Raw genomic sequence first — 26,185 nt, forward strand, 5'->3', positions numbered from 1 at the left:
CCCAATGGAATTGTTTGAGTCATCATTGTTACCATGCTATGTCTTACCAGAGGTATACAAATGTGTTCTGCATAATAATCATGGCCCAAGTAATTAGTCAACTCCTTTGAGAGTGTAGGCCTACCTCACTATACCCTGAGCACCACAGAGTATCCCATGCAGCCAGTCACATGGGTGACAACACCACCCTGAGGACAGTACAGTACCAGCATCTTGTTCAGCATGATATTTCATCATAGAAACACAAAAACTGGAACAGAAGCATTCAACAGGATATATTAGACCAGTCAATATAGTCATGCTCAAACTGCATATACCCATAAACTCCAGATATAATTTCTCATATCAGAAATTTAATCAGCTCCACTTACTCTAGCGGAGACTTATAGTACAGTGGGCAGTAAGGGGCCGATTCAGACCTAGGAAGGCCTTTCCTACGCATGCCTTTCCTAATCACTTTGGTATTCAAACGTACCTTATTCAGTTGCGTAATACAATCTGCAGGTGTGGCTACGTCGCGTGCTCTGAATACATTTCATTTAACAGCTGAAAACTCTCCGCTAGCTAACAGATTTTGTATTTCACTTAGTTTGAATTTTGTCGACAGACTCACTAGAATATTTATTGAGAGAACGGGTTCAGAATATTTGGGCTCAATTAAATAAATCCTTCTTAATATATGCATATTTATCTCCGTTTCAGCACCAATTGGTAGATTCAAAAAATACTCTGATCCTGTAGATGATTTAGGTTTAGGAAAGTATTCATGAATAATAAAAAACAGGTTTGGAGAGACTTTACACATGAAAGAAAGGAAATAGTGGTTTGATTCATTCTGAAATGTGCCACATTCAGTTCTTCAACCCATGGTAATGTTGAAAGATTAGTGTACAATAGTAGGTTATACCCTCCTCTACTGCCTGCACTAACCATGGAACGGTGTGATGACAACACCAGGTATTTGTCACGTCCTGACCAATATACGTTGTTATTTTCTATGGTAGAGTGGTCAGGGCGTGACAGGGGGTGTTTTTGTGTTTGTTCTATGTTCTCTATTTCTATGTTGTATTTGTAGTTTGTCTATATCTAGGTTGGGGTTTATTGGGTTGACCTTCAATTGGAGGCAGCTGTTCCTCGTTGCCTCTAATTGGAGGTCATATTTAGTAAGGGTGTTTTTTCCTGTTGTTTGTGGGTAGTTGTTTCCTGTTTAGTGTATGTTCACCTGACGGAACTGTTGTCGGTCGTTTTGTTGTTTTTGTATTAGTGTTTCATTAAAAGTAAATTATGAGCACTTCACAGGCCGTGCCTTGGTCCCCTTTGTACGACCCCCGTTACAGAACTACCCACCATGACTGGATCAAGCGGCGTGCCCGGGCAGAGATGGACACCTGGTCGTATGTGGAGTGGATGGAGAGGAGAAACTGGACTTGGGGCCAAGTCATTGCTAGATATCGGAGCCTGCCGGGGAAGAACGAGAGGCAGCCCCAAAACATTTTTTTTTTGGGGGGGGAACACGGGTAGGTTGGCTGGGCCAGGGGTGAGCCCTGAGCCAACTCCCCGTGCTCATTGTGGTGAGCATGTGACTGCTTCTCGCACTCTCTCTCCGGTACGCCTCCATAATCCAGTACATCCTGTTCCTGCTCCCCGCACTAGCCCTGAGGTGCGTGTTACTAGTCTGGCGCCTCCAAAGCCAGCCCCACGCACCTGGCCTCCAGTGCGCCTTCATAGTCCAGTAAGTCCTATGCCTGCTCCTCGCACTCTCCTTTCAGTGCGCAGCCATAACCCGTTACAGCCAGTGCCTGCTGTGAGCACTCGGCCATAGTACTTCTTCCCAGTCCGGTGAGACCGATTCCTGCTCCTCGCACTCTCTCTCCGGTACGCCTCCATAATCCAGTACATCCTGTTCCTGCTCCCCGCACTAGCCCTGAGGTGCGTGTTACTAGTCTGGCGCCTCCAAAGCCAGCCCCACGCACCTGGCCTCCAGTGCGCCTTCATAGTCCAGTAAGTCCTATGCCTGCTCCTCGCACTCTCCTTTCAGTGCGCAGCCATAACCCGTTACAGCCAGTGCCTGCTGTGAGCACTCGGCCATAGTACTTCTTCCCAGTCCGGTGAGACCGATTCCTGCTCCTCGCACTCTCCCTCCAGTGCGCATCCATAACCTGGTACAGCCAGTGCCTGCTGTGAGCACTCGGCCTTCGGCGGTGGTCTGCAACCCAGAGCCTTCGGCGGTGGTCTGCAACCCAGAAGCTTCGGCGGTGGTCTGCAACCCAGAAGCTTCGGCGGTGCTTGGCGGTCCGAAGCCTCCGAAGATGATCCATGAAGCGGTGGGATCAGCGGGCGGTGGGGGTATAACGCCCGGAACCAGAGCTGCCGCCATATACATTTTTTCACCCTCCCTTCCCTCCCTTTAGGTTTGGGGTTGTTTTTGTGGGGTTTTTGTTGTGTGCATTCGGAGTCTGCACCTTTGGGGGGTTATTTTCTATGGTAGAATGGTCGGGGTGTGACAGGGGGTGTTTTTGTTTGTTTTATGTTCTCTATTTCTATGTTGGATTTCTAGTTTGGGGTTTATTGGGTTGACCTTCAAATTGGAGGCAGCTGTTCCTCGTTGCCTCTAATTGGAGGTCATATTTAGTAGTGGTGTTTTTTCCTGTTGTTTCTTGTTTAGTGTATGTTCACCTGACGGAACTGTTGTCGGTCGTTTTGTTGTATTAGTGTTTCATTAAAAGTAAATTATGAGCACTTCACAGGCCGCGCCTTGGTCCCCTTTGTACGACCGCCATTACAGTATTGCGCCCTGCGTCGGGTTCACACTGTTAAGGCTTGGTCTGAGCTCCACTCCGTAATGATATAATTAGCCTACATGTCTTTTTTTATATGATTAACTGTTACTAATGATCCTCAGCAAAAACCACATGGACGTGATGGCATTTACAGAGGAAGAAAAATGAAGCTAAACGAAACAATGTAATTAAATGGAATGATAATGCAGCCTATACCAACTGAAGGGAACTAACAGTAAATTGCCAACTGAATATGTGTGTTTATTAGGCCTACTGACGGTCGATACTAATAGTGGCTAATATTTAACATGATAGAAATAGGAAACAGAAAAAGTCTGATAGCCAAGAATAAATACATTCGAGAGTGCCCATCCCTGCAAGTTAAAAGGCCGTACAATTTAAATTCTGTCTAATGGCACAGCATTTCATTAACTTGACTGTGGGAAAGTTGATATGCTTTAGTTTGCTGTCATAGGACTGATTTTACATTTGTCTCTCGTGATAAGGTAAAAGAGATCTAAAACAAGTGTCATTTATGTCTACAATTCCCTATCCAAACCACTTACTCATTAACCAAGCTCTTATCAAGTTGTAAATTACATTGCATGGAGAATGGTGTTATTTCTATCAACAAAAAACATACATATTCATTATTTCCTCTCGCAGAAAGGTTGTGGAATTCTTAGGGAATTAAGTCAAGGTCAGAATACAGCGTATCTGTAGACACATCTCTGCCACACCTTCATTTCTTAGATCTCCACCCCGAACGAATAGCGGGTGAATAGTATGCTATCCTCATGCTTAAATTCAAGGTCAGAATACACATAATGATAACATTTGGTTCCATTTACATACGCTTCACCTGGGTCACAATCGGCCCCTAAGAGGGATGATATACAGTAGGAGAACCAGGATATATAGAATGTGATCCAGGTCCTCCCTGTGTACTCTGTATGAATGACTGCAGCGTCGGCATAAAGTATACAGTGGTGTAAAGTACTTATGTAAAAATACTTTAAACACTTAAGTTGTTTTTTGGGGGTATCTGTAATAAAATTTTACTTCACTAAAGAAGTAAAGAAAATTATGTACTTTTTACTCCATACATTTTCCCTGACACCCAAGTAAAAATTGTCCCAGTCGTGCACTTATCAAGAGAACATTCCTGGTCATCCCTACTGCCTCTGATCTGGCGGACTACCTAAACACAAATGCTTCATTTGTAAATTAATGTCTGAGTGTTGGAGTATGCCTCTGGCTATCCGTAAATAAAACAATTTACAAAATGTATGATGTCTGGTTTGCATAATATAAGGAATTTGAAATGATTCCTACTTTTACTTTTGATACTTAAGTATATTTTAGCAATTCCATTTACTTTTGATACTTAAGTATATTTAAAACCAAATACTTTTAGACTTTTACTCAAGTAGTATTTTACTGGGTGACTTTCACTTGAGTCATTTTCTATTGAAGGTATCTTTACTTTTACCATTTTAGTACTTTTTCCACCACTGACAGTATCCATGCCAATGATGTCATGCAGGTCACAGGACAGTGTTAAAGCAGGACAGCAGAGAGCAGCACTGTAATCCCAAGGCCCACTTATTCCATTGAGAGACAGATGCCTGCCATCAGCGTGATGACGTTTATTCTCACACACAGGGCATGGGGAGGAGAGAAGGAAGCCATAGAATAGATCTATGAGTGTCACAATATGAAACAATCAGTCTTAACTTAGCAACAAGAGCAACATTTGAACACTCATCCACCTGTTGTTTCAGATAACTTTCCCATGGCTCATACTAATGAATGAATTAAGAAGTTGAGAGGAAAGAAGCGAGAGAAAACAGAGAGAAGAGAGGGAAAGAGAGAGAAAACGATAGAGAAACAGAGAAACAGAGAATGAGAGAAAGAGAGAACTTGACAGAAAGCCAGGCTGAGTGGTTCTTCTCACTTACAGCCTCTCCTGCGATTTAACTTGCAGCCTCCCATCCCCAACCATGGCACCCAGATCTTGAGCAGCGGAGTCTGCGTGAGCTCATTCTTCTCCTGGTCTGTGGTCATGTCGGCACTCGGCAAAGCACAGACAGACAGTCATGCAACACAGCACAGTCCTCCAAGCCCGGTTCAGCGGAGCGAGCGTGAGCGAGGGAGACAGGAGCAAGACAGAAGCTTGTTTCAATGAATTTTTGCGCAGTCACCTGACTGTTACCAAGGAGAACGAGGGGAAGTGGGAAGGGGAGGTCCTCTAGGATATCGCCCCAAATGGCACCCGATTCTCTATAGTGCACAGTTTCTTGCCAGGACGAAAGTGCCCTGAAGTAGTGCACTATGTAGGGAACATGGTGGATTTTGGGACATGATTTATAGCTCTGTAGTTAAGCCATGCTGTTTCACTGCTACTCAGCAGTTAGTGAGGAACATGGCCAGAGGAAACTCAAATCTCCAGCCAGTAGGGAGGAGGAATCACACAGTCACACACATCTGTGTTGTGTTGGTGACATGGCACGAAAGCATTAAATATATCAGCCCTTTTGAGAACAAGCTCATGAAAAATGAACAGTTTAACCAAAGTTAACTGTTACTGTATAATGAACTGATCAGAACATTTTATGTCTTGATGCTATCGATCTATTTCACTTGATACATGCTGTGTATAAATATCACTTGCGTTTAGAGACAGTGTGGTGTTACTCAATTATGCCACAAGGTGGCAGTTGGGAGTCAGAGTTCACAGCTCCCCTTTGAAACGCTGATCTAGACTAGAGGAATGATCAACTGGCTCTGTTACTGACGTTTCTGTAGCCTGCAGCAGCAAACATATGGTTTTGTACATTTCTCATGCTATCTTTAATGCCATGTCACCACATGTGTGATTCCTCCTCTCTATTGGCTGGAGTTTTTAGTTTCCTCTAAAGTAGTACCCTCTGGACATGTTCCTCACTAACTGCTGAGGAGCATTGAAACAGCATGGCTAAGGGCTACATCCCGAATGGCAACATATTCCCTACACAGTGCACTACTTGAGAGCCCTATGGACCATGGTCAAAAGTTGTGTACTGGTATATTTAAGCAATAAGGCCTGGGGTGGTGTGGTATATGGCCAATATACCACGGCTAAGGGCTGTTCTTATGCGTCACGCAACGCAGAGTGCTAGGACACGGCCCTTAGCCAGGGTATATTGGCCATATATCACAAATCCCGAAGGTGCCTTACTGCTATTGCAAACTGGTTACCAACGTAATTAGTGCAGTAAAAACGATCTGATATACCACGGCTGTCAGCCAATCAGCATTCAGGGCTCGAACCACCCAGTTTATAATTACATTTAGAAACAGTGTGGTGTTCATTAATTATGCCACAAGGTGGCAGCTGAAAGTCAGTGTTCAAAGATAAACTGGCTCTATGGTTACTGACACTCACTTGTCTGTAGCCTGCAGCAGCAAAAGAAACAGACAATATGTTTGCTGCTGTCTGTCAGCTCTGGTGCAATCATTCTCACTCAGAAAATATCTGACTTTGTTGACAGTAGTTCAACAAGTTACTAAGGTAATAAGGCAACACGCTATCACAGTCTCATGTTAGAATTTGACGTTCATCCATGTTTCTCAAATGTCAAATTTCGAACTTGTTCCAAGCGTTAAATTTCAAAGTGTTTAAGATTAAGTTTAGGCATTAACTCCGAATGGTTAAGGTAAGGGTTAAGGTTTGGGGTTGGCTTAAAACAAAAATATCAAAAACAACTTTCTATCGCTAGATTCAAACATGCAACCTTTTGAACCAGAGCTAGATGCTTACGCCCATCCCCATCCCCTTCCACAATGCCCTACCAGTATCATGGGTGACCTGCCTGAATAAGGTACTAACCAGATTAAAGAATTAGACAGCTGACAGCCTTATATGAGACATGTGCAGTCCCTGATCTGATCACATTACAACTCATTTACTCATTTACAAGGATTTTGCTACGCTACACCCGCAGTAACATCTGCTAAATACGTGTATGCAACCAATAAAATTAGATTTAATTGAATCCAGTGGAATTTTAAAGGGAAGAAGCATCATGGATTAGATCATGTGATAAATAGATCATATATCCTGCCAGCTGTCACGCCCTGACATTAGAGAGCCGTTTTATTTCTCTATTTGGTTAGGTCAGGGTGTGATGTGGGGTGGGCATTCTATGTTGTCTATTTCTTTGTTTTTGGCCGGGTATGTTCCTAATGAATTGAAATGTATGCATTCACTACTGTAAGTCGCTCTGGATAAGAGCGTCTGCTAAATGACTAAAATGTAAAAAATGTAAAATGTCTAATCAGAGGCAGCTGTCTATCGTTGTCTCTGATTGGGAATCATACTTAGGCAGCCTTTTTCCACCTGTGTTTTGTGGTTAGTTGTTTTCTGTTTCGTATCTGTACAAACATCATGAACACTTTCCACGCTGCGCTTTGATCTCGTTCCGATGACAGCCGTTACACCAGCAGGCAGGGAAAACTGTTTGAAATGACTCCATTACAACAAGATTACAACCAGTTGTAAACTGACATTTTCAACCAGCTTTGCCTATATCCTCTGGCTGCTTATATATACGGTGTCTTACACCTGAGAGTTTAGTAGTCTTACATTCAGTGGTAACATTATTTGGACCATTTCCACTGTGGGGTTTGCTGTAACAATTGTGACTTACAACTTATCAAGGCTGAGATGGGCATAAAAACAGGATACTTTTGAATAAAACGATGTGGTCAAATTCTAACAGAGACAGACAGACAATTAGTTTGTAAATTAGTCTGACAGCATCTTGGCCTGTGCCAGTACTCCCAAACAGGTAATGCCAAATCAAATAAAATACAATTTTATTGGTCACATGCACATGGTTAGCAGATGTTATTGCGGGTGTAGTGAAATGCATTTGCCTCTAGTTCTGACATTGCAGCAATATCTAACAAGTAATCTAACATTGCCACAACAACTACCAAATCCACAAAAATCTATGTAAAAGGAATGGAATAAGAATATATACCTATAAATATATGGATGAGCAATCGCCGAGCGGCATAGGCAAGATGCAAAAGATGGTATAAAATACATTATATAAATATGTGATGAGTAATGCAAGATATGTAGACTTTATTAAAGTGACTAGTGATCAATTTATTAAAGTGCCCAATGATTTCAAGTCTGTATGTAGGCAGCAGCCTCATTGTGTTAGTGATGGCTGTTTAACAGTCTGATGGCCTTGAGATAGAAGCTATTTTTCAGTCTCTCGGTCCCAGCTTTGATGCACCTGTACTGACCTCGCCTTCTGGATGATAGCGGGGTGAACAGGCAGTGGCTCGGGTGGTTGTTGTCCTTGATTAACTTTTTGTTTTGGCCTTCCTGCGACATCAGGTACTGTAGGTGTCCTGGAGGGCAGGTAGTTTGCCCCCGGTGATGCGTTGTGCAGACCGCACCACCCTCTGGAGAACCCTGCGGTTATGGGTGGTGTAGTTTCCGTACCAGGCGGTGATGATTCCTGATAGGATGCTCTCAATTGTGCATCTGTAAATGTTTGTGAGGGTTTTAGGTGACAAGCCAAATTTCTTCAGCCTCCTGAGGTTGAAGAGGTGCTGTTGCACCTTCTTCACCACGCTGTCTGTGTGGGTGGACCATTTCAGTTTGTCCGTGATGTGTACGCCGAGGAACTTAAAACTTTCCACCTACTCCACTGCGGTCCCATTGATGTGGATAGTGTGGTGCTCCCTCTGGTGTTTCCTGAAGTCCACGATCATCTCCTTTGTTTTGGCGTTGAGTGAGAGGTTGTTTTCCTGACACCACACTCCGCGTGCTTCACCTCCTCCCTGTAGGCCGTCTCGTCGTTGTTGGTAATCAAGTCTACTTCTGTTGTGTCGTCTGCAAACTTGATGATTGAATTGAAGGCATGCATGGCCACGTAGTCATGGGTGAACAGGGAGTACAGGAAGGGGCTGAGTACGCACCCTTGTGGGGCCCCAGTGTTGAGGATCAGCGAAGTGGAATTTCCTACCTTCACCACCTAGGGGCGGCCCGCCCGGAAGTCCAGGACCCAATTGCATAGGGCGGGGTTGAGACCCAGGGCCTCAAGCTTAATGATGAGCTTGGAGGGTACTATGGTTGAATGCTGAGCTGTAATCAATGAACAGCATTCTTACATAGGTATTCCTCTTGTCCAGATGGGATAGGGCAGTGTGCAGTGGGATGGCGATTACATGGTCTGTGGACCTATTGGGGCGGTACGCAAATCTAAGTGGGTCTAGGGTGACAGGTAAGTTGGAGGTGATATGATCCTTGACTAGTCTCTCAAAGCACTTCATGATGACAGAAGTGAGTGCTACGGGGAGATAGTCATTTAGTTAAGTTACCTTCTTGGATGCAGGAACAATGGTGGCCATCTTGAAGCATTTAGGGACAGCAGACTGGGATAGGGAGAGATTGACTATGTCCGTAAACACGCCAGCATTATCCTCAAAGTGGGCAAAGAAGGTGTTTAGTTAATGTGGAAGCAAGACGTCGGTATCCGTGACATGGCTGGTTTTCTTTTTGTAGTCTGTGATTGTCTGTAGACCCTGCCATATACGTCTCATGTCTGAGCCATTGAATTGCGACTCCACTTTGTCTCTATACTGACATTTTGCTTATTTGATTGCCTTGTGGAGGGAATAACTACACTGTTTGTATTCGGCCATATTCCCAGTCAACTTTCCATGGTTAAATGTAGTGGTTTGCGCTTTCAGTTTTGCGCAAATGCCGCCATCTATCCACGGTTTCTGGTTATGGTAGGTTTTAATAGTCACAGTGGGTACAACATCTCCTATCCACTTCCTTATAAACTCACTCACCGAATCAGCGTATACATCAATATTATTCTCTGAAGCTACCCGGAACATGTCCTAGTCCACGTGATCAAAACAGTCTTGAAGCGTGGATTCCGATTGGTCAGACCAGTGTTAAATAGTTCTTGTCACGGGTACATCCTGTTTGAGTTTCTGCCTATAGGAAGGGAGGAGCAAAATGGAGTGGTGGTCAGATTTGCCGAAGGGAAGGCGGAGGTAGGGCCTTGTATGTATTGCGGAAGTTAGAGTAGCAGCGATCCGGAGTTTTGCCAGCGTGAGTGCTGCAATCAATATACTGATAGAATTTAGGTAGCCTTGTTCTCAAATTTGCTTTGTTAAAATCCCCAGCTTCAATAAATGCAGCCTCAGGATATATGGTTTCCAGTTTGCATAAATTCCAGTGAAGTTCCTTGAGGGCCGTCGTGGTATCGGCTTGAGGGGGGATATACACGGCTGTGACAACAATAATGAGAATTCTCTTGGGAGATAATACGGTCAGCATTTGATTGTGAGGAATTCTAGGTCAGGTGAACAAAAGGACTTGAGTTCCTGTATGTTGTTACAATTACACCATGAGTCGTTAATCATGAAACATACATCCCCGCCCTTCTTCTTCCCAGAGAGATGTTTATTCCTGTCGGCGTGACGCACAAAGAATCCCAGTGGCTGTATCGACTCTGACAGCATATCCTGAGAGAGCTATGTTTCTGTGAAACAGAGTATGTTGCAATCCCTAATGTCTCTCTGGAAAGCAACCCTTGCCCTAATTTCGTCTACCTTGTTATCTAGAGACTGGAAATTAGCGAGTAATATACTCGGAATCGGTGTGTGGTGTGCGCGCCTCCGAAGTCTGACCAGAAGGCCGCTCTGTCTACCTCTTCTGCAACAATGTTGTTTTGGGTCAGCCTCTGGAATCAGTGCCCGTAACACAGCTGGACGTTCTTGTATCTTTAGTGTCAGACCTCATACCAACTGTTACCGATTTACCTAATCGGCTACATTCTGGGCAAATAGAATTGTATGCCTATTGTCAGTTGGCATGTTAAAAAGGTTATGTAGCAAACGTAATATTCTGCAGTAGCCTACAGACAGTGTTTATGCTTTTCAGTAATGATCACAGTGTCTAGATCTGTTTTTGTTAGTAGAGCCCAAGGAGAGAGAGGAACATGCTATCCTTGCCGACTGAGAGTTTGGCCTATTAGGAATTTAGTCTGGTCTCCCTGCTCCAAATAGAGTGACAGGGATAGACAGAACTGTAGCAGCTGAGCAATGAGCTATGATTGGGCAGCAGCTGTAAACCACAGCTAAGTGCAAGTGTGTTCCTGAAAACAGTTCCTGAAAAACCTCTCTCTCTCTCTCTCTCTCTCTCTCTCTCTCTCTCTCTCTCTCTCTCTCTCTCTCTCCCTCTCTCCCTCTCTCTCTTTCTCTCTCTCTCTGTGCTGTCTTAGTAAGCCTTTCACAACACACTGTTCTGAAGGACCACTATTGAAAAGTTTATCTTCGAGTGGAGAGTAGAGAGGAGGAGGGAGCCATACGGGTGAGATTGAGAAAGAATGCATAAGTATCCATCATGATGTTTTAATGCTCTTCAACTCTTTGATATTTACCAGAGCTGACTTCACTAAGTCCTGTGTATAGTTTTGCCAGTGCATTTTGCCAGTGCTGGAGTTTCAGAGGCTGACAAAAACAATCCTAGCCTGGGGCAGCAGGTAGCCTAGTGGTTAGAGCATCGGGCCAGTAACTGAAATGTTGCTGGATTGAATCCCAGAGCTGACAAGGTAAAAATCTGTCGTTCTGCCCCTGAACAAGGCAGTTAACCCACTGTTCCCCAATAGGCTGCCATTGTAAATAAGAATTTGTTCTTAACTGGCTTACCTAGCTAAAAAAAAGAGAACCCAAGATTAGAGCCATAGAGAGGAACCATAATTTTCACACATTGGACAGACACTGTGGCACAGAGAAAAGTGTAGAAACACACCGGTCCATGTGAATAGAGGAAAAGCATGTCTGTATAATGTTGCATGTGCATATCTCTATCCCAATGAGAAAAACTGGTTGCAATGCCATCAAAGCAACCTGGTTTCTGGTTGTAATGACATTACAGCCAGCCTGCTGGGATATGACTTAACATACGTCTCTGGTGTATGTGCTCTAATATTTGCAAATATGTGTGTGTGTGTGTTTGTGTGCACAGACACGTGTTCATCCCAGGTCTCTTGTGTTCATCCCAGGTCTCTAAAGAGGAGACAGGCAGGTGTCAATATCTCCTCCGTGGCGTCCAGACCTGACCATTCACCACGTCCCCCCGTCCCCCTCTCCCTGGCCCAGAGGCAGCCTGCCTCATGCTCTGGATTCAGAGCTGGTACCCACAGCGGAAAAGTCTCACTGGGGCAACTTCCTACTGAGGCAACATGGGGTCACAACCCTCTGTTCCCACCTTGCGCCTCACATTTCTGTGTCACATACTGAGTTGTCATCATAACCTTTGGATATGGCTAGAAGGGGTTCCGACTTGCATGAATTTCACATCTATTCAGTCCTGAATGATATTCTGCTGCTGTGTTGCTCTCCCTTCTCGCATGTTTTGCCAATGACAGACTGCAGGCTGAGCTGCTTGGTGTGGGACTGATCTCTCGGTCTCTCTCTCTCTCTCTCTCTCTCTCTCTCTCTCTCTCGCTCTCTCTCTCTCTCTCTCTCTCTCTCTCTCTCTCTCTCTCTCTCTTTCTCTCTCTCTTTTAGGAAATGTAAACAGCATACAAAATGTTTACTTGGAACATAATCTGCTGGTTGAGGTTCCATTCCATATGGCACGAGGTATGAGGATGGCAAGAGGGTTGATGATATTTTGCAGTTGGTTGAGCAAGACAGACTGTCCCGTCCCAGAACAGGCCCCAATGATCTGATCAGGTTTCATACGAGGAAGCATCAACATGTCTAGCATGTTTCCAGTGAGCTTGAAGGGTCCTGGTTGGGCAACTGGCCAAGTGCTGCTGACTAGCTTCATTCATTCACAGCTAGTCTACTAGCATACTGTACCGGTCCCGGACCATGTTAAGCATACTGTATGTCAACAGAGCAAAGGACCAAAACTAATACTACTGGGATCGTTCAATGAAATTAGTGCCTTTTGCATCCCTTTGATATTTTGAGTAGAAATTGTGCACCAATATTGCATTTTAACAGCCTGTTATACTAAATCAAGTTCCTTTTAATATAGACCACATGGAGAATTCAATCAGCCAGCTTTTTAATATGAATCTTGACTTGTTAAAATGCCAAAATTCCGCAACCCTCTGTGACTTCTCGGAAAATTCTTAACCCATTTAACCCCAGAATTTCTCCAAGTTTTCACCATCATTGTAAAGCCCTAGTTATTTTGTTGCTTTGCCAAAGTCATTTCTGAAGATAATTATTTATTTAATATGATTTGTGATTCATTTATGTCTGTCCCTCATTTTAAGGTAAATCCTGTTACATGAACTGAACTCACATTTTAATATGGTGAAACTATTCCTTTTTAAATATGTTTTTCAAAAGAAACATTCAACATCTAATAGTCAAGTCATAGTGTAAAAGCAGGTGAGCTGGTTGTACTCTTTTTGGCCATTTTGTGTTGTGGTGGAAAATTGAGCGGGTCGAGCATAACACATCAACCCTGTTACCCATACTGTACATACACAGGCTAGAAATGTTTTAATAATGACATTTTTTTTTGTGTGAAGCTTGCATTTAATTGGCACTTCCTGTTGCACACAACAAACTTCCATTCCCCCTGTCAAAAGGGGATTCATGGCTTATATAAGATGAAATTGTCAACCCTGTTACAGTCAACCTTGTTACTTTATTTGGCACTTAATAACCACTGGGCACACCAAGTCATTTCAATGTGGAAATTTGGGTAATATTTGGTTGAGACATTGATCAACGAGATTTCAACTGTTATTCACCCACTCAAAATACAGACAGAAATGTGTTGAATTCCCAAATGTGTTATCACAGCACTTTCAACCATTTAAAAGCACAACAAAGTTCAAATGTGAATACAACGTCAGATATTTTGTATTTACTGTATTTAACAACGTACTGTGTTTCATCTAATAGCAGAACCAAATGACCTGGATTGCAGTTGAGATTACATAAAAAATACATGGTGCAAGTTATCAATGCTGTTCTAAGCTTCTGGCAGATTATCATAGCAATTGTGAAGATCTCCGCAGACCTGTGACCTTTGCATGCTATCTTGAACATGCATGCTTTCTATGATTACATAAGTAGTTACAGTAGGCTAACCCCAATGTGACTTAGCCTAATAAATAATTTAAGTTGGATTCACTTCTCCATCGCAACCAAAAATCTAAGTTAAAGAATATGAGTAAATCAAATCAAACTTTATTTAAAGTGCGTTTAAAGTTTGATTTGATTTAATTTAGTCCTATTCTTTAGCAAAACAAACGGTTGCGATGGGGAAGTGAATCCAACATCAATTATTAATTTGTAGACAAACGGGAATTAAAGCCAGACTAAGTCAGAGACACAGATGGAAGTATCCAAGCAGAAGATCTCCTTCAAATGTTGATATTTGGTTGCGTTGACAACCAAACACAATTCAATATCCAGTTTGTCTACAAATTAATAATCAATATGTTGGATTCAGGTCTCCATCTCAACCAAAAAGTGTAAGTTAAAGAATAGGACTAAATCTATTCCACCTTTAAATGCACTTTAAATAAAGTTTGGTTTGATTTAGTACTATTCTTTAACTTACATTTTTGGTTGAAATGAAGACATGAATCCAACATATTAATGATTAACTTGAAGATTACATTTTTTTCAACTATTTTTAGTTGAACCGTGGGTTGAATTGAAACCCAACAGCTGTTGATGACTTTACAAATGCTATATAGGCCTAAATAGTATTATTGATGATATATGACTTATAAAGTATGGTTACATGTATTAGCTCTTTTAAATCTGCCCTTTGGAATGACTTCCATAGCAACAGTGAATATGTTTAGTTATTAAGAGATCTGTCAATAAGGATTCTCACAATAGCACATTGATAGTAGTCAGTGACAAATATAAAAGCTAAGCAGGGCTGTTTTTATCTGATAGTGGATATAACGTTGAAGGTCTGACGTTGTTTCAAAGGTAAAAATTAAACATATTTTATAGGTTTGTTTATGTTGACAATTGGTTACAATGACGACAGTAACCTAAACCCATGTTTTTTTAATTTTTATTTAAACTCTTGAGACGTGTTTTTTATTAAGTTAAACGTGCTCTTTATGGCAGAATGCTAAAGTCAGGTGGAATCAAGTTATACTTCTCAAACGGCACCGAATTGGTGGAACAACCCTTCTACAGTATAAGGAAATAGAGGGAAACAACAGAAGATAGAGTTAGCAGAGGGACAGACCTTCCCAAGTCCTTTCCCATTTGGTCTGTGTGTCCATTCTTTTTAAATTCAGGCAGCTCAACTTGAAACCCAGAGAACACGTTGTCCTGTCTGTTGTCCTCCTGTATATTGTACTGTCTGCATCACAGGGTGCACCAAGTCTATTTTTACTCGCATGTACTTCTGTGCTGCTGCACTCAGTCCCCTGAACAACATGTGCTCATAACAACATGTGCATAGAAAGCACTAAACCAGCAGAGTAAAGTTGGACTTTACTATACTATCTCAGAGCTTACTACTCCTCTCTCTCAACAGAGATATTGCTTGTTTTTCAATGATTGGTCTCACCTGCACTGTCACAGCGGCGCCGCATCATGTATTCCATATTGGGCAGTTCCATCCCTGCCAATATTCTCAGTGTGTCTAAGAGCAGAGTGCACGGTCTGAAGAAGACTAGCGGATGGCTATGGAGCTGCTGCCAGATGCTCTTATCAATGTATCCAAACCTCTCTGCCAAAGCCTTTTCTCCCCCTTCACCCCCTCCTCCCTCTTTCTACGACACATGGACATATGATAGTGGCACTGGGCTTGTCCTTTAATGTTTTCCAAGCCTTGGGTTCACAGTTCACAACCTACAACACACACACACACACACACACACACACACACACACACACACACACACACACACACACACACACACACACACACACACACACACACACACACACACACACACACACACACACACACACACACACACACACACACACACACACACACACAGCCAGGAGAGTGAGCTCATAACAGGAGCAAAGGTCACCAAGGGGGTTTTAACCTTTTCAACTCTGTCGCCCCATTTATCATTCTGACCTGAGTTGAAATAATATTTGAAATCTTTTAAATACTATTAGTGTTTGCTTCAGCCTGCCTGTAGTGCCAGGTGGGAGGGGTTTACAGTTCTGTGACTCTTCTTTTGGTTCCATTGCACCAGGCAAGCTCAATCAAGCCCAGCTAGCTGACATATGGAATTGTTTTAAGATGGTCATACTATGGATCATTTAGCTATTTAGGTTAAAAAAAATGTACTCAGGAAAATATATATACAGTGCATTTGGAAATGATTCAGACCCCTTCTCTTTTTCCACATTTTGTTACATTACAGCCTTATTCTAAAATTAATTAAATTATAACATGTCCTCATCAATCTACACATAATACCACATAATGACAAAAGTGAAAACAGGTTTTTAGAATTTTTTTCAAATCTAAATTGAAAAAAAATATACCTGTATGTCTTATTTACAGTACATAAGCATTCAGACCCTTTGCTATGAGACTCGAAATTGAGCTCAGGTGCAATCTGTTTCCATTGATCATCTTTGAGATGTTTCTACAACTTGATTGGAGTCCACCGGTGGTCAATTCAATTGATTGAACATGATTTGGAAAGGCACACATCTGTCTATATAAGGTCCCACAGTTGACAGTGCATGTCAGAGCAAAAACCAAGCCATGAGGTCGAAGGAATTGCCCGTAGAGCTCCAAGACAGGCTTGTGTAGAGGCACAGATCTGGGGAAGGGTACCAAAACATTTCTGCAGCATTGAAGCTCCCTAAGAACACAGTGGCCTCCATCATGGAAGAAGTTTGGAACCACCAAGACTCTTCCTAGAGCTGGCTGCCCGTCCAAATTGAGCAATCGGAGGAGAAGCGCCTTGGTCAGGGAGGTGACCAAGAACCCGATGGTCACTCTCACAGAGCTCCAGAGTTCCTCTGTGGAGACGGGAGAACTTTCCAAAAGGACAACCATCTTTGCAGCACTCCACCAATCAGGACTTTATGATAGAGTGGCCAGACAGAAGCCACTCCTCAGTAAAAGGCACATGACAGCCCGCTTGGAGTTTGCCAAAAGGCACCTAAAGGACTCTCAGACCATGAGAAACAAGATTCTCTGGTCTGATGAAACCAAGATTGAACTATTCGGCCTGAATGCCAAGCGTCACGTCTGGAGGAAACCTGGCACCATCCCTACGGTGAAGCATGATGGTGGTAGCATCATACTGTGAGGATACTTTTCAGCTGCAGGGACTAGTCAGGATTGAGGGAAAGATGAACGGAGAAAAGTACAGAGAGATCCTTGATGAAAACCTGCTCCAGAGCGCTCAGGACCTCAGACTGGGGCAAAGGTTCACATTCCAACAGGACAATGACCCTAAGCACACAGCCAAGACAACGCAGGAGTCGCTTCGGGACAAGTCTCTGAATGTTCTTGAGTGGCCCAGCCGGTGCCCGGACTTGAACCTGATCGAACATCTCTGGAGAGACCTGAAAATAGCGGTGCAGCGATGCTCCCCATCCAACCTGGCAGAACTTGAGAGGATTTGCAGAGAAGAATGGGAGAAAGTCCCCAAATACAGGTGTGCCAAGCTTGTAGCGTCATACCCAAGGAAACTCGAGGCTGTAATTGCTGCCAAAGGTGCTTCAACAAAGTATTGAGTAAAGGGTCCGAATAATTATGTCAATGTTGTTTTTAAATTTGAGAATAAAAAAAAAAACTGTTTTTGCTTTGTGTGTAGTGATTGATGAGGGAAAAAACAATAAATCCATTTTAGAATAAGGCTATAACCTAACAAAATGTGGAAAAAGTCAAGCAGTCTGAATACTTTCCGAATGCACTGTATATCATTTTGTTTATACATGTTTAACCCCTTTTTTTGGGTAGGCACAAAATGACCTTCATACTTCCATTTGTTTTTTAAAACCGGTACCAGTTACCAGAAGACAACACTTGTGGGGGTTGTAGAGCAAAACGGAGAACACCATTGTTTTCATGAGAGTCTCCCCTTTCCATCGAGTGGTAATAATTTGTAGGTCAAACCGCTCGGACGCTACAGACGTTTACGTGAGAAGAGAGGCTTGTGGTCTGGCAAACACAGCTCTAGCTCTGCCACGTTTTACCACAGAAATGTGACACTGGTGGATTCAGACGCATCCAATGCAAGAAAACGGATTTCTCTAGTTTAAACTGACGGATTTTGATGGTGATTTCTTTCTTATGTAACTTAGATTGACGCACTGCTGCATCAATCAACTCTAGGGGTTAACATGTCTCCTCCCCTTTATCTAAACTGATTGAAGTGGATTTACCAAGTGACATCAATTACTTGGATTCACCTAGTCAGTCTATGTCATAGAAAGAGCAGGTGTCCTTGATGTTTTGTGAAATCAGTGTATGTCATACTGCATTATACATCATATTACTGCATGCACATTAAAATGCATAGGCTACCATTAGCTGTATGTGTAACGTCTTCCACAAAAGCATTGTATTTCTGCAGCAAGTAGCTTACACAAGCTATACTCTTGATGTGAGGCCCCAAAATAATCCAGTGAAATCTTACCGATATGCAGTGGTAATGCAGAAAGCAAGGTATGGTGGTTTAGTTTTGCAGGAAAGCAAAACATCTAGCCATGCCTAGCTTTATAACCAAGACCCAAATATGCTGCTCCTATTGTAAATAGTTTAGTAAAGTATTGCATTATGTTAGCCTTTTGGATTATGAACGGGTCTTTTTCTTCACTAAACATGTCTGTCTTCGTTTGTCAACATCCCATTTACCAACATCCTCACCTCCCACACAGCCATGGATGGCAGCCAGCAAAACTAAAACATATCATCATAGCTCCTCTAGTTTTCCAAGAAAAACCTTCTGTTGATCAGACATGTAGCTATGTAACAAAACAGAGCACGAAATCAATCAAGACAGTTAGGTGTATTATGTTGTAATGAGTTGCTGGCTGCACAATGTGTTACTGTACTGTAATGATCCCTTGGGCCACCACACAAGTATTGACATTAGATTTGATTCAATTTCATTTGGCGAGGGTTGGAAGCGAAGGAAAGAAATTCTTTATTCTTTGTTTGGATCCCCATTAGCACACACCTTGGCGACCGCAAGTCTTCCTGGGGTCTGAAATATATATCAACAGAGAAACTGAGAAGAGGCCTTGGGTTTGGAAATGTTGAAGTCTGAAGATTAGAGTGAAACCTTTTCAAAACAACATCCATCCAAGAGAGGAAAAGTGAGTACAAGGCAGCAAGAAAGAAAGACAGAGGAGAAGGGAAAGGGAGAGAACAACTGATGGGCTGCTATGTGCTCTCTGACCGTTGGATCTACTGACTAGGAGTACCCTCATGAGTGACGGACTTGACTGGCCTGAACGAAGTGCAATGGTACAGTTAAAGTATCCTTAGGGGCATCCATAGATTGCATATTCACTTTCAGTGTAGTTACTCATTCACTGTGAGTGAGGCTCAGACAGGATAGCTGTATGGTGGAGAAGAAGCAAAAATATGGATTTTAGAGGTAAGGATTTACTTTGCTGTTCTGTATTTGTAAATGATAGTTTCTATTGACAAGGCCAAATAATATTCATCCAAATACTTGAATGACTGATGGTAAGTCCCGTTGACCGTGTAGTTTGGGTCATGTAATATTTTAGCAAGATCTTTTTTGTGATATCCAATCGGTAGTTACAGTCTTGTCCCATCACTGCAACTCCTGTACGGGGCAATGCGTCATCCGAAACACGACCCTGCCAAGCCACACTGTTTCTTGACACTGCTCTCTTAACCTGGAAGCCACACCAACGTGTTGGAGGGAGGACACACCTTACAACTGGCGACAGTTGTAGTCAGCGTGCATGTGTCCGGCCAAACCTAATCCTGACGACGCTAGGCCAATTGCGCACCGCCTCATGGGTCTACCCAGTTCGCGGCTGGCTGCGACACAGCCTGGGATTGAACCCAGGTCTGTTGTGACACCTCTAGCACTGCGATGCAATGCCTTAGACCGATGTGCCACTCGGGAGGCGAGATCAAAGGTCTTTGTACATTACATTTTGAAATGTATTAGAGCCAGTCATTTGTTTAAAATGTCAATAATTTTACTAACTTTCCAAAATGTTGCTTGTATCTGATCCTGCACATCTCTCTCTGAACCAGGTGGTTTGTGTTGAAACTTAATCATAGTGTCCTGTACAGTAATACTGTGCGTCATTAGATATAGTTTGGGATAAGGACACATCCTGCAGCATAAAGAGGTCGTGTTCCTATCTGCTGCTGAATGACTGGTAAGGAATTGGGTGGGGTGTACTTTACACAATACTTACTGAGGACTACAAAACTCTTCTTGGCAGAACAACTGTGTCACATCAAATTACAGTACATTTAATCTTTGATCTGAGGCTGCGCTGGTCTCTGGGCTGTTTTTTTGGGGGCCCTAAGCATAATTTGGTTTGGGGGCCACCCACCTCACGGGTAAAACATTTTAATGGTCCCCCTCTTGAGGGCAGAGAGAAAAAATGTGAGTTTTCAAGTTAATTTCCTGCAATTCTACACATTTTTCCATGACGCATAGAGAAAAAAATTGAAGTTTTAAAGCACATTTTCTGCAATTCTACACATTTTGCCATAGGGTGGAGAAAAATGTTGCAGGTTTCAAACTAATTTCATGCAATTCTACTCATTGTGCCATGCAACAGGCAGAAACGGTTTCAGTTTTAAAGCACATTTTCTGCAATTCTAAAACATTTTCCATGGGGAGAGAATTTAGCAGTTTTTAGAACATATTTCATATAATTCTAATCATTTCTTCCTTGAGGAGGGGAGAAAAATATGCAGTTTTAAATCAAATTTCCTGCAATTCTATACATTTTGCCATAACGTATACCTTGTTCATAGATATCTGAGTGAGAGTGACTAACAAAATCAATGGGGGCACCCTGAAGGTCATGGCCCCTGGGAACAGGCCCTGCGTGCCTGATCAGTAATTCTGCCAAGAATACTACAAGGTGTATTTAGCTAGCTAGACTAACTTACCAATTTAAAAAATGTGAGCTGACATGGTCAAGACATTACAAAAGAAAAACTGCTGACGCACTACCAAATTTCGAAATTGCACCTTGTTTATTCTACTACTCTAACTCTCAACAGTAAGTTGAGACTCCGACTGAATTCCTAATATGTATAAAGTGGGTTTTTTTATAAAAAAAATATATGTCGCTTAAGCCAGAGCAGGCCCTGATCTAAGGACTCACTGACTCTTGTAAGCAAAATGTGAAAAATAACTATGGTGTGTAAAGTACATTCTTAGTTTATGGATGTCAATTTACCAGTTCTGTACTCATTTTTACTGTTGTGTCCCAGTTAAGTGTATTTCAGTGTCTTTACAATGTACAGTATTTTAGTGTATTTATAGTGAATCTCAGTGTATGTCAGTCTATTTACCCCACTGTCTCTCTCCACAGTGATGGGGTCCTGTGTGGCCTTAGTGCCTGTCCTTCTGCTCCTGTCCTCCCTGCAGCCCTCCAGTGAGGCTGGGAGGGTCCTGGTCTACCCTGTCGATGGCAGCCACTGGCTCAACATGAGGATACTGGTGGAGGCTCTTCACACCCAGGGTCACCAGGTCATTAAGCATGAGACAATCTCATGATATGAGAACAAAACAATATGTACAATGGACTTAAAAAAAGTGTACTGCAATACTATTTATCCCATGACTGCCCATAAAAAATACAGTTGAATTAACATTAATATTAGGATTTATGATTTGCCATCGTTGAGAAACCTTTGAAATGTTGTTCAAATAAAAATACAAATGCAGAGGAATGTACCGAACCAAGAGCTGAGTGTACTGTATTTCCCTTACAGGTGACCGTTCTGCGCTCCTCCACCAGCTGGTACGTGGCTGAACACTCCCCCCACTACACCTCCATCACTGTGCCCCAGGCTCAGCCCCAGAACATCGAGAGTCAGGAGTTCATGGCCCACTTCCTGAAGAAGTCGCTGGAGATCCAGCGGGGCAAGGGCTCACCCTGGGCCTTCCTGCAGTTCTGTGGGAACCTCTTCAGGTACAAATATACCCCAAAGGCAGGACTAACAGAGCCAAAACCACATTCCTCCCCAAAGCAATGGAATTGAGGCCAATTTGCATTTTTGCACAAGCTAGTTCATTGTTTAATGCTGATACATGCCTGATGTTTAAATTGTGTTTTTGTCTGTTTACTTTGATTGACCTAATCTGTTCAGCATGCTGAGGCAGAACCAGGAGATGGTGGCCGAGCTGGTCGTCACCATGTTTGAGAACCAGACTCTGATGAGAGATCTGAAAGAGGCTGAGTATGACCTGGTCCTGACTGACCCAGTGTTCCCTGCCGGGGTCCTGGTGGCCCACTACCTCCAGCTCCCCCTGGTTCTCAATGTGCGCTGGGTCCTCAGCGGGGAGGGACACTTTGCCATCGCTCCCTCGCCATTATCCTACGTCCCTCAAGTATTCTCCCGTAACTCTGACCAGATGAACTTTGCACAGAGGCTGAATAACATATTCTACCACTGTCTCAGCTACTACATGTATCGTTACGTCTCCAACCCACCTTACCAGGCCGTGTGCGATCGCTACTTTGCCCCTGATGAGGTGGACGTCATATCCCTTATCCAGGGAGCTGATCTGTGGCTGATGAGGGTGGACTTCGTCTTTGAGTTCCCTAGACCCACCATGCCGAACGTAGTCTACACGGGTGGGTTCCAGTGCAAACCCTCCAAGCCTTTACCTGCAGCTTTAGAGGAGTTTGTCCAGAGTTCTGGAGAACACGGGGTGGTGGTGATGTCACTGGGGACTCTGTTGGGTGGACTGGGTCCAGAGATGACAGAGGTCATAGCCTCAGCCTTCGCCCGGCTGCCCCAGAAGGTGGTGTGGAGACACCTGGGAGAGAGTCCTTTGTCTCTAGGCAACAACACCTTGCTAGTGAAATGGCTGCCTCAGAACGACCTCCTGGGTCACCCCAAAACCAAAGTGTTCGTCACACACGGGGGCACCAACGGGATCTACGAGGCCATCTATCATGGAGTCCCAGTGTTGGGTATCCCTCTCATCTTTGACCAGTTTGACAACATGGTGCGCATGAAGGCCAGAGGAGTGGCGGAAGTTATGGAGGTTACAACGTTAGAGGTGGAATCCCTAACACAGACTTTGATGGACATTCTGGATGAAGAGAAGCCCTACAGAGAGAATATGAGAAGACTATCACGGTTGCACCACGACCGGCCTATAGAACCTTTGGACAGCGCCATCTTCTGGCTGGAGTTTGTTATGCGACACAAGGGGGCAGCTCACCTACGTTCAGAGTCCTATAAGATGCCATGGTATGTCTATCATAATGTGGATGTTCTAGCACTGCTGCTGGGCTCTGCTCTGCTTGTTCTGGTGTTGTTTGTGGTTTCCTGTATGTGCTTGGTAAGAGGATTACAAAAGAGGAGAAAGTCCAAGTTGGAGTGATTATGTTACTTATGGCCTACTTACTTAGTTATAACACTGCTGACAATCCAACCATACAGTAGATAGATATGGGGAAAGCAATTGCAAAAAACCTGACGGTTGTTATAATGGGATTTCCAAAGTGTGTCTGTCTCTGGTATTTTATGTAGAGAACCTTCCTAATATGTCAAGGATATAGGGTCGGTATATCTATTACATGCACTTTTTGAATCAAGGTTTTATTGGGTTATTATGATGCAATCCTGCATTTGCCGTGTACTTTCACTCATGTTATCAATTTTATAATATACAGTGTAAATTGTGACATTATTTTTTTTTTTATGAAATGAGAATACGTTCAAATGATGTGGAATAAACAGCGAAAGTCTTCTTGATAACTTTGCATTTTCACTTTAGAATATTTCACACGCAACTTTTTAAAACCTTATGGTCCGGTATGCAGCAGATTACCACACAGGAAATCCTCACGTGGTGATAACTTTTGAAAGCAGATTTACACCTTTCGTGAAAACGTTTCCTGTTCTTCTGCAAATGCATTCACAGCACTTTGTGTTTTCACATGGCTCTTATCGTATCCTTAATACAAAGCTCCGTAAACCAATACAGTCTACTGTGTGCTTAGTTGCAACTGTCTGACAATATTATACATTTACAACATCTTTACATCTATCAGTTGAATATACTCTATATTTACATCTCTTAGATACAATGAATAACCAGGAATGTACATTCATGCAGATGACCATGCAAGGAATACAATGTACTTTCCATATCAGCATATTTATAGTACAGCTCAGTAAACACACAAGAGAAATCTGGGAACTGTACTTTGAACTTCCCTATTCAAACAATAATATGCACAGTAATAAACACATTAGAAATTGCTGAGAGAAAAGAAGAATGACTCTCAAGAAAGCAAACAAAGCTACACTGCTATTTCAATGCGAGTTCATAACGGTGGGGTTTGTGTCTGGATGCGATGGTTGAATAGCCGAGGCACAGACCGACGAGCTCCTTCCCAAAGCCTGGTGATATGTACGAGCAGGTTTTCATTGCTGTGGATGTAAACCAATGGGTTGATGGCACTGTTTAGACACACGAGTGCTCGGCTGACTTGGTGAGCAATGTAGATGCCAGCAAACCAATCCTCACACGTGCCTTTGCTTTTCAAAATCCTAGTCTTCAGGTTTAGATTTCTGAATATGTGATACGGTATGTAGCAGACTGAGAAGAGTAAAGTCACAATGAACACCAGTGTTAGGCATCTCTGCTTCATCACTTGGTCAATGTTGGGGTTGTTTAAGAGGACCACAGCCACGTGTCCATAGCAACCCAATATGATGAGCAGAGGGATGAAAAATCCAGATACTGTCCACGCAATACTGTAGTCCAGGTATTCCTTGGTAGAGAAGTTGGAGGTGGTGTCAACGCATTTGACTTGCCCTGTAGAAGAGTTGTGTAATGTTTTGTCAAAGAACATATCAGGAATACTCTCAATGCAGACTAAACCCCAAATTACAGCTGTGATGACTACGGAGTGGCCCGTTGTTATCCTGCCCATCACTCTCAGTGGGTGGACAATGCTCAGGTACCTGTATACACTAATACATGTGAGGAAACCAATACTTCCATACAAGTTCAAATTGAAGGAGAATCTTGTAATCTTGCAGAAGACTTGTCCAAAGGCCCAGTGGCTGTCTGCTGAGTAGTACGCAAACAGAAATGGAAGAGTGAGCAAATACAGAATATCTGCAACTCCAAGGTTCAGAACAAAAATGTTGATATTTCCGAATTTCTTCCAGTTCGCAAACAAGGATTTTAGTCCCTAGCAGTTAGCAACAAGACCGACAATAAACACTGACATATACACTGTAGGTAAGAACGTGTGAGTAAAGTCCATGTTAATGTGTCCACAGGAAAAGTTTGTCTTCATTTTCTTTCCTCAATTTGTTTTGGATTATAAACAGGTCTGTCTTGCCAAAGATATTGTATCTGGATGAGAATAACCTGTATAAATAAAGGTCAAGTTGAATGAAATCAGATTCTCAGTTTCCTAGCACTACTCAGTTCTTCTCAGTGCTCCATGTCAGTGTTTTCTATTTAAACTTGTTTGACATTGCCTTGTGGTCTATGTGACAAACTGTATCACTAACTCATACATTACAATTACGAGATCAATAGGGGTTGCTTTCCTGTTTCTCGGTAGGCATGCAGAAGAGCATACACACCCAACTACAAACAGGACACCCACACATATACACACACACACACCCAACTACAACCAGGAAACACCACACACACACACCACACACACACACACACACACACACACACTGATAAGACAGCCTATAGGGAGGAGGTCAGAGACCTGGCAGTGTGCTGCCAGGACAACAACCTCTCCATCAACGTCAGCAAGACACAGGAGCTGGTCGTGGACTACAGGAATCGGAGGGCCGAGCACGCTCCCATTCACATCGACAGGGCTGTAGTGGAGAGGGTCGAGAGCTTCAAGTTCCTCGGTGTCCACATCACTAAAGATCTATCATGGTCCACACACAGCAACACAGTTGTGAATAGTGCACGACAACGCCTCTTCCCCCTCAGGAGGCTGAAAAGCTTTGGCATGGGCCCTCAGATCCTCAAAAAGATCTACAGCTGCACCCTTGAGAGCATCTTGACTGGCTGCATCACCGCTTGGTATGGCAACTGCTTGGCATCTGACCGCAAGGCGCTACAGAGGGTAGTGCGTACAACCCAGTACATCACTGGGGCCGAGCTCCCTGCCATCCAGGATTTCTATACCATGCGGTGTTAGAG

At 43.1% G+C, this 26,185-nt stretch overlaps 2 protein-coding genes and 1 pseudogene across 5 annotated transcripts in view; 1 reads left to right on the forward strand and 2 right to left on the reverse strand.

The window, feature by feature from the left end:
- The window catches only part of LOC106567104 (6-phosphofructo-2-kinase/fructose-2,6-bisphosphatase), a 31,834-nt gene extending 16,275 nt beyond the window's left edge, over positions 1 to 15,559 (reverse strand). Inside the window, exon 1 of one of the 4 annotated variants that reach the window (XM_014136000.3) lies at positions 15,379 to 15,559. In XM_014136000.3, coding sequence (XP_013991475.3) covers positions 15,379 to 15,430 — 52 coding nt within the window. In that variant the 5' untranslated portion in view covers positions 15,431 to 15,559. Of the gene's footprint in view, positions 1 to 4,741; positions 5,045 to 15,378 lie in introns of those variants that run through there. The other 3 variants (XM_014136001.3, XM_014135999.3, XM_045693267.2) reach the window with 3 other exon arrangements.
- Positions 15,560 to 18,941: 3,382 nt separating this feature from the next.
- On the forward strand, positions 18,942 to 23,588 carry LOC106567102 (UDP-glucuronosyltransferase 2A2). Its single transcript, XM_014135998.3, has 5 exons — positions 18,942 to 19,399; positions 20,038 to 20,165; positions 21,342 to 21,499; positions 21,745 to 21,944; positions 22,123 to 23,588. Exons 2-5 carry the CDS (start codon positions 20,159 to 20,161, stop codon positions 23,366 to 23,368), a joined length of 1,611 nt encoding a protein of 536 aa, XP_013991473.1. The 5' UTR covers positions 18,942 to 19,399; positions 20,038 to 20,158; the 3' UTR covers positions 23,369 to 23,588.
- A 541-nt stretch (positions 23,589 to 24,129) lies between these two features.
- Positions 24,130 to 25,643, reverse strand: LOC106567103 (P2Y purinoceptor 1-like; annotated as a pseudogene).
- Between the last annotated feature and the right edge of the window lie 542 nt (positions 25,644 to 26,185).

Source organism: Salmo salar, chromosome 13, assembly GCF_965601325.2.
Source record: "Salmo salar chromosome 13, fSalSal1, whole genome shotgun sequence".
In the NCBI taxonomy this organism is placed as follows: domain Eukaryota; kingdom Metazoa; phylum Chordata; class Actinopteri; order Salmoniformes; family Salmonidae; genus Salmo; species Salmo salar.

Excerpts from the sequence above, each read along its gene's own strand:
- LOC106567102 (XM_014135998.3), top strand. Across the intron at positions 21,500-21,744 it reads TTCACACCCAGGGTCACCAG|GTGACCGTTCTGCGCTCCTC; the intron begins GTCATTAAGCAT and ends TTTCCCTTACAG. Across the intron at positions 21,945-22,122 it reads TTCTGTGGGAACCTCTTCAG|CATGCTGAGGCAGAACCAGG; the intron begins GTACAAATATAC and ends TAATCTGTTCAG.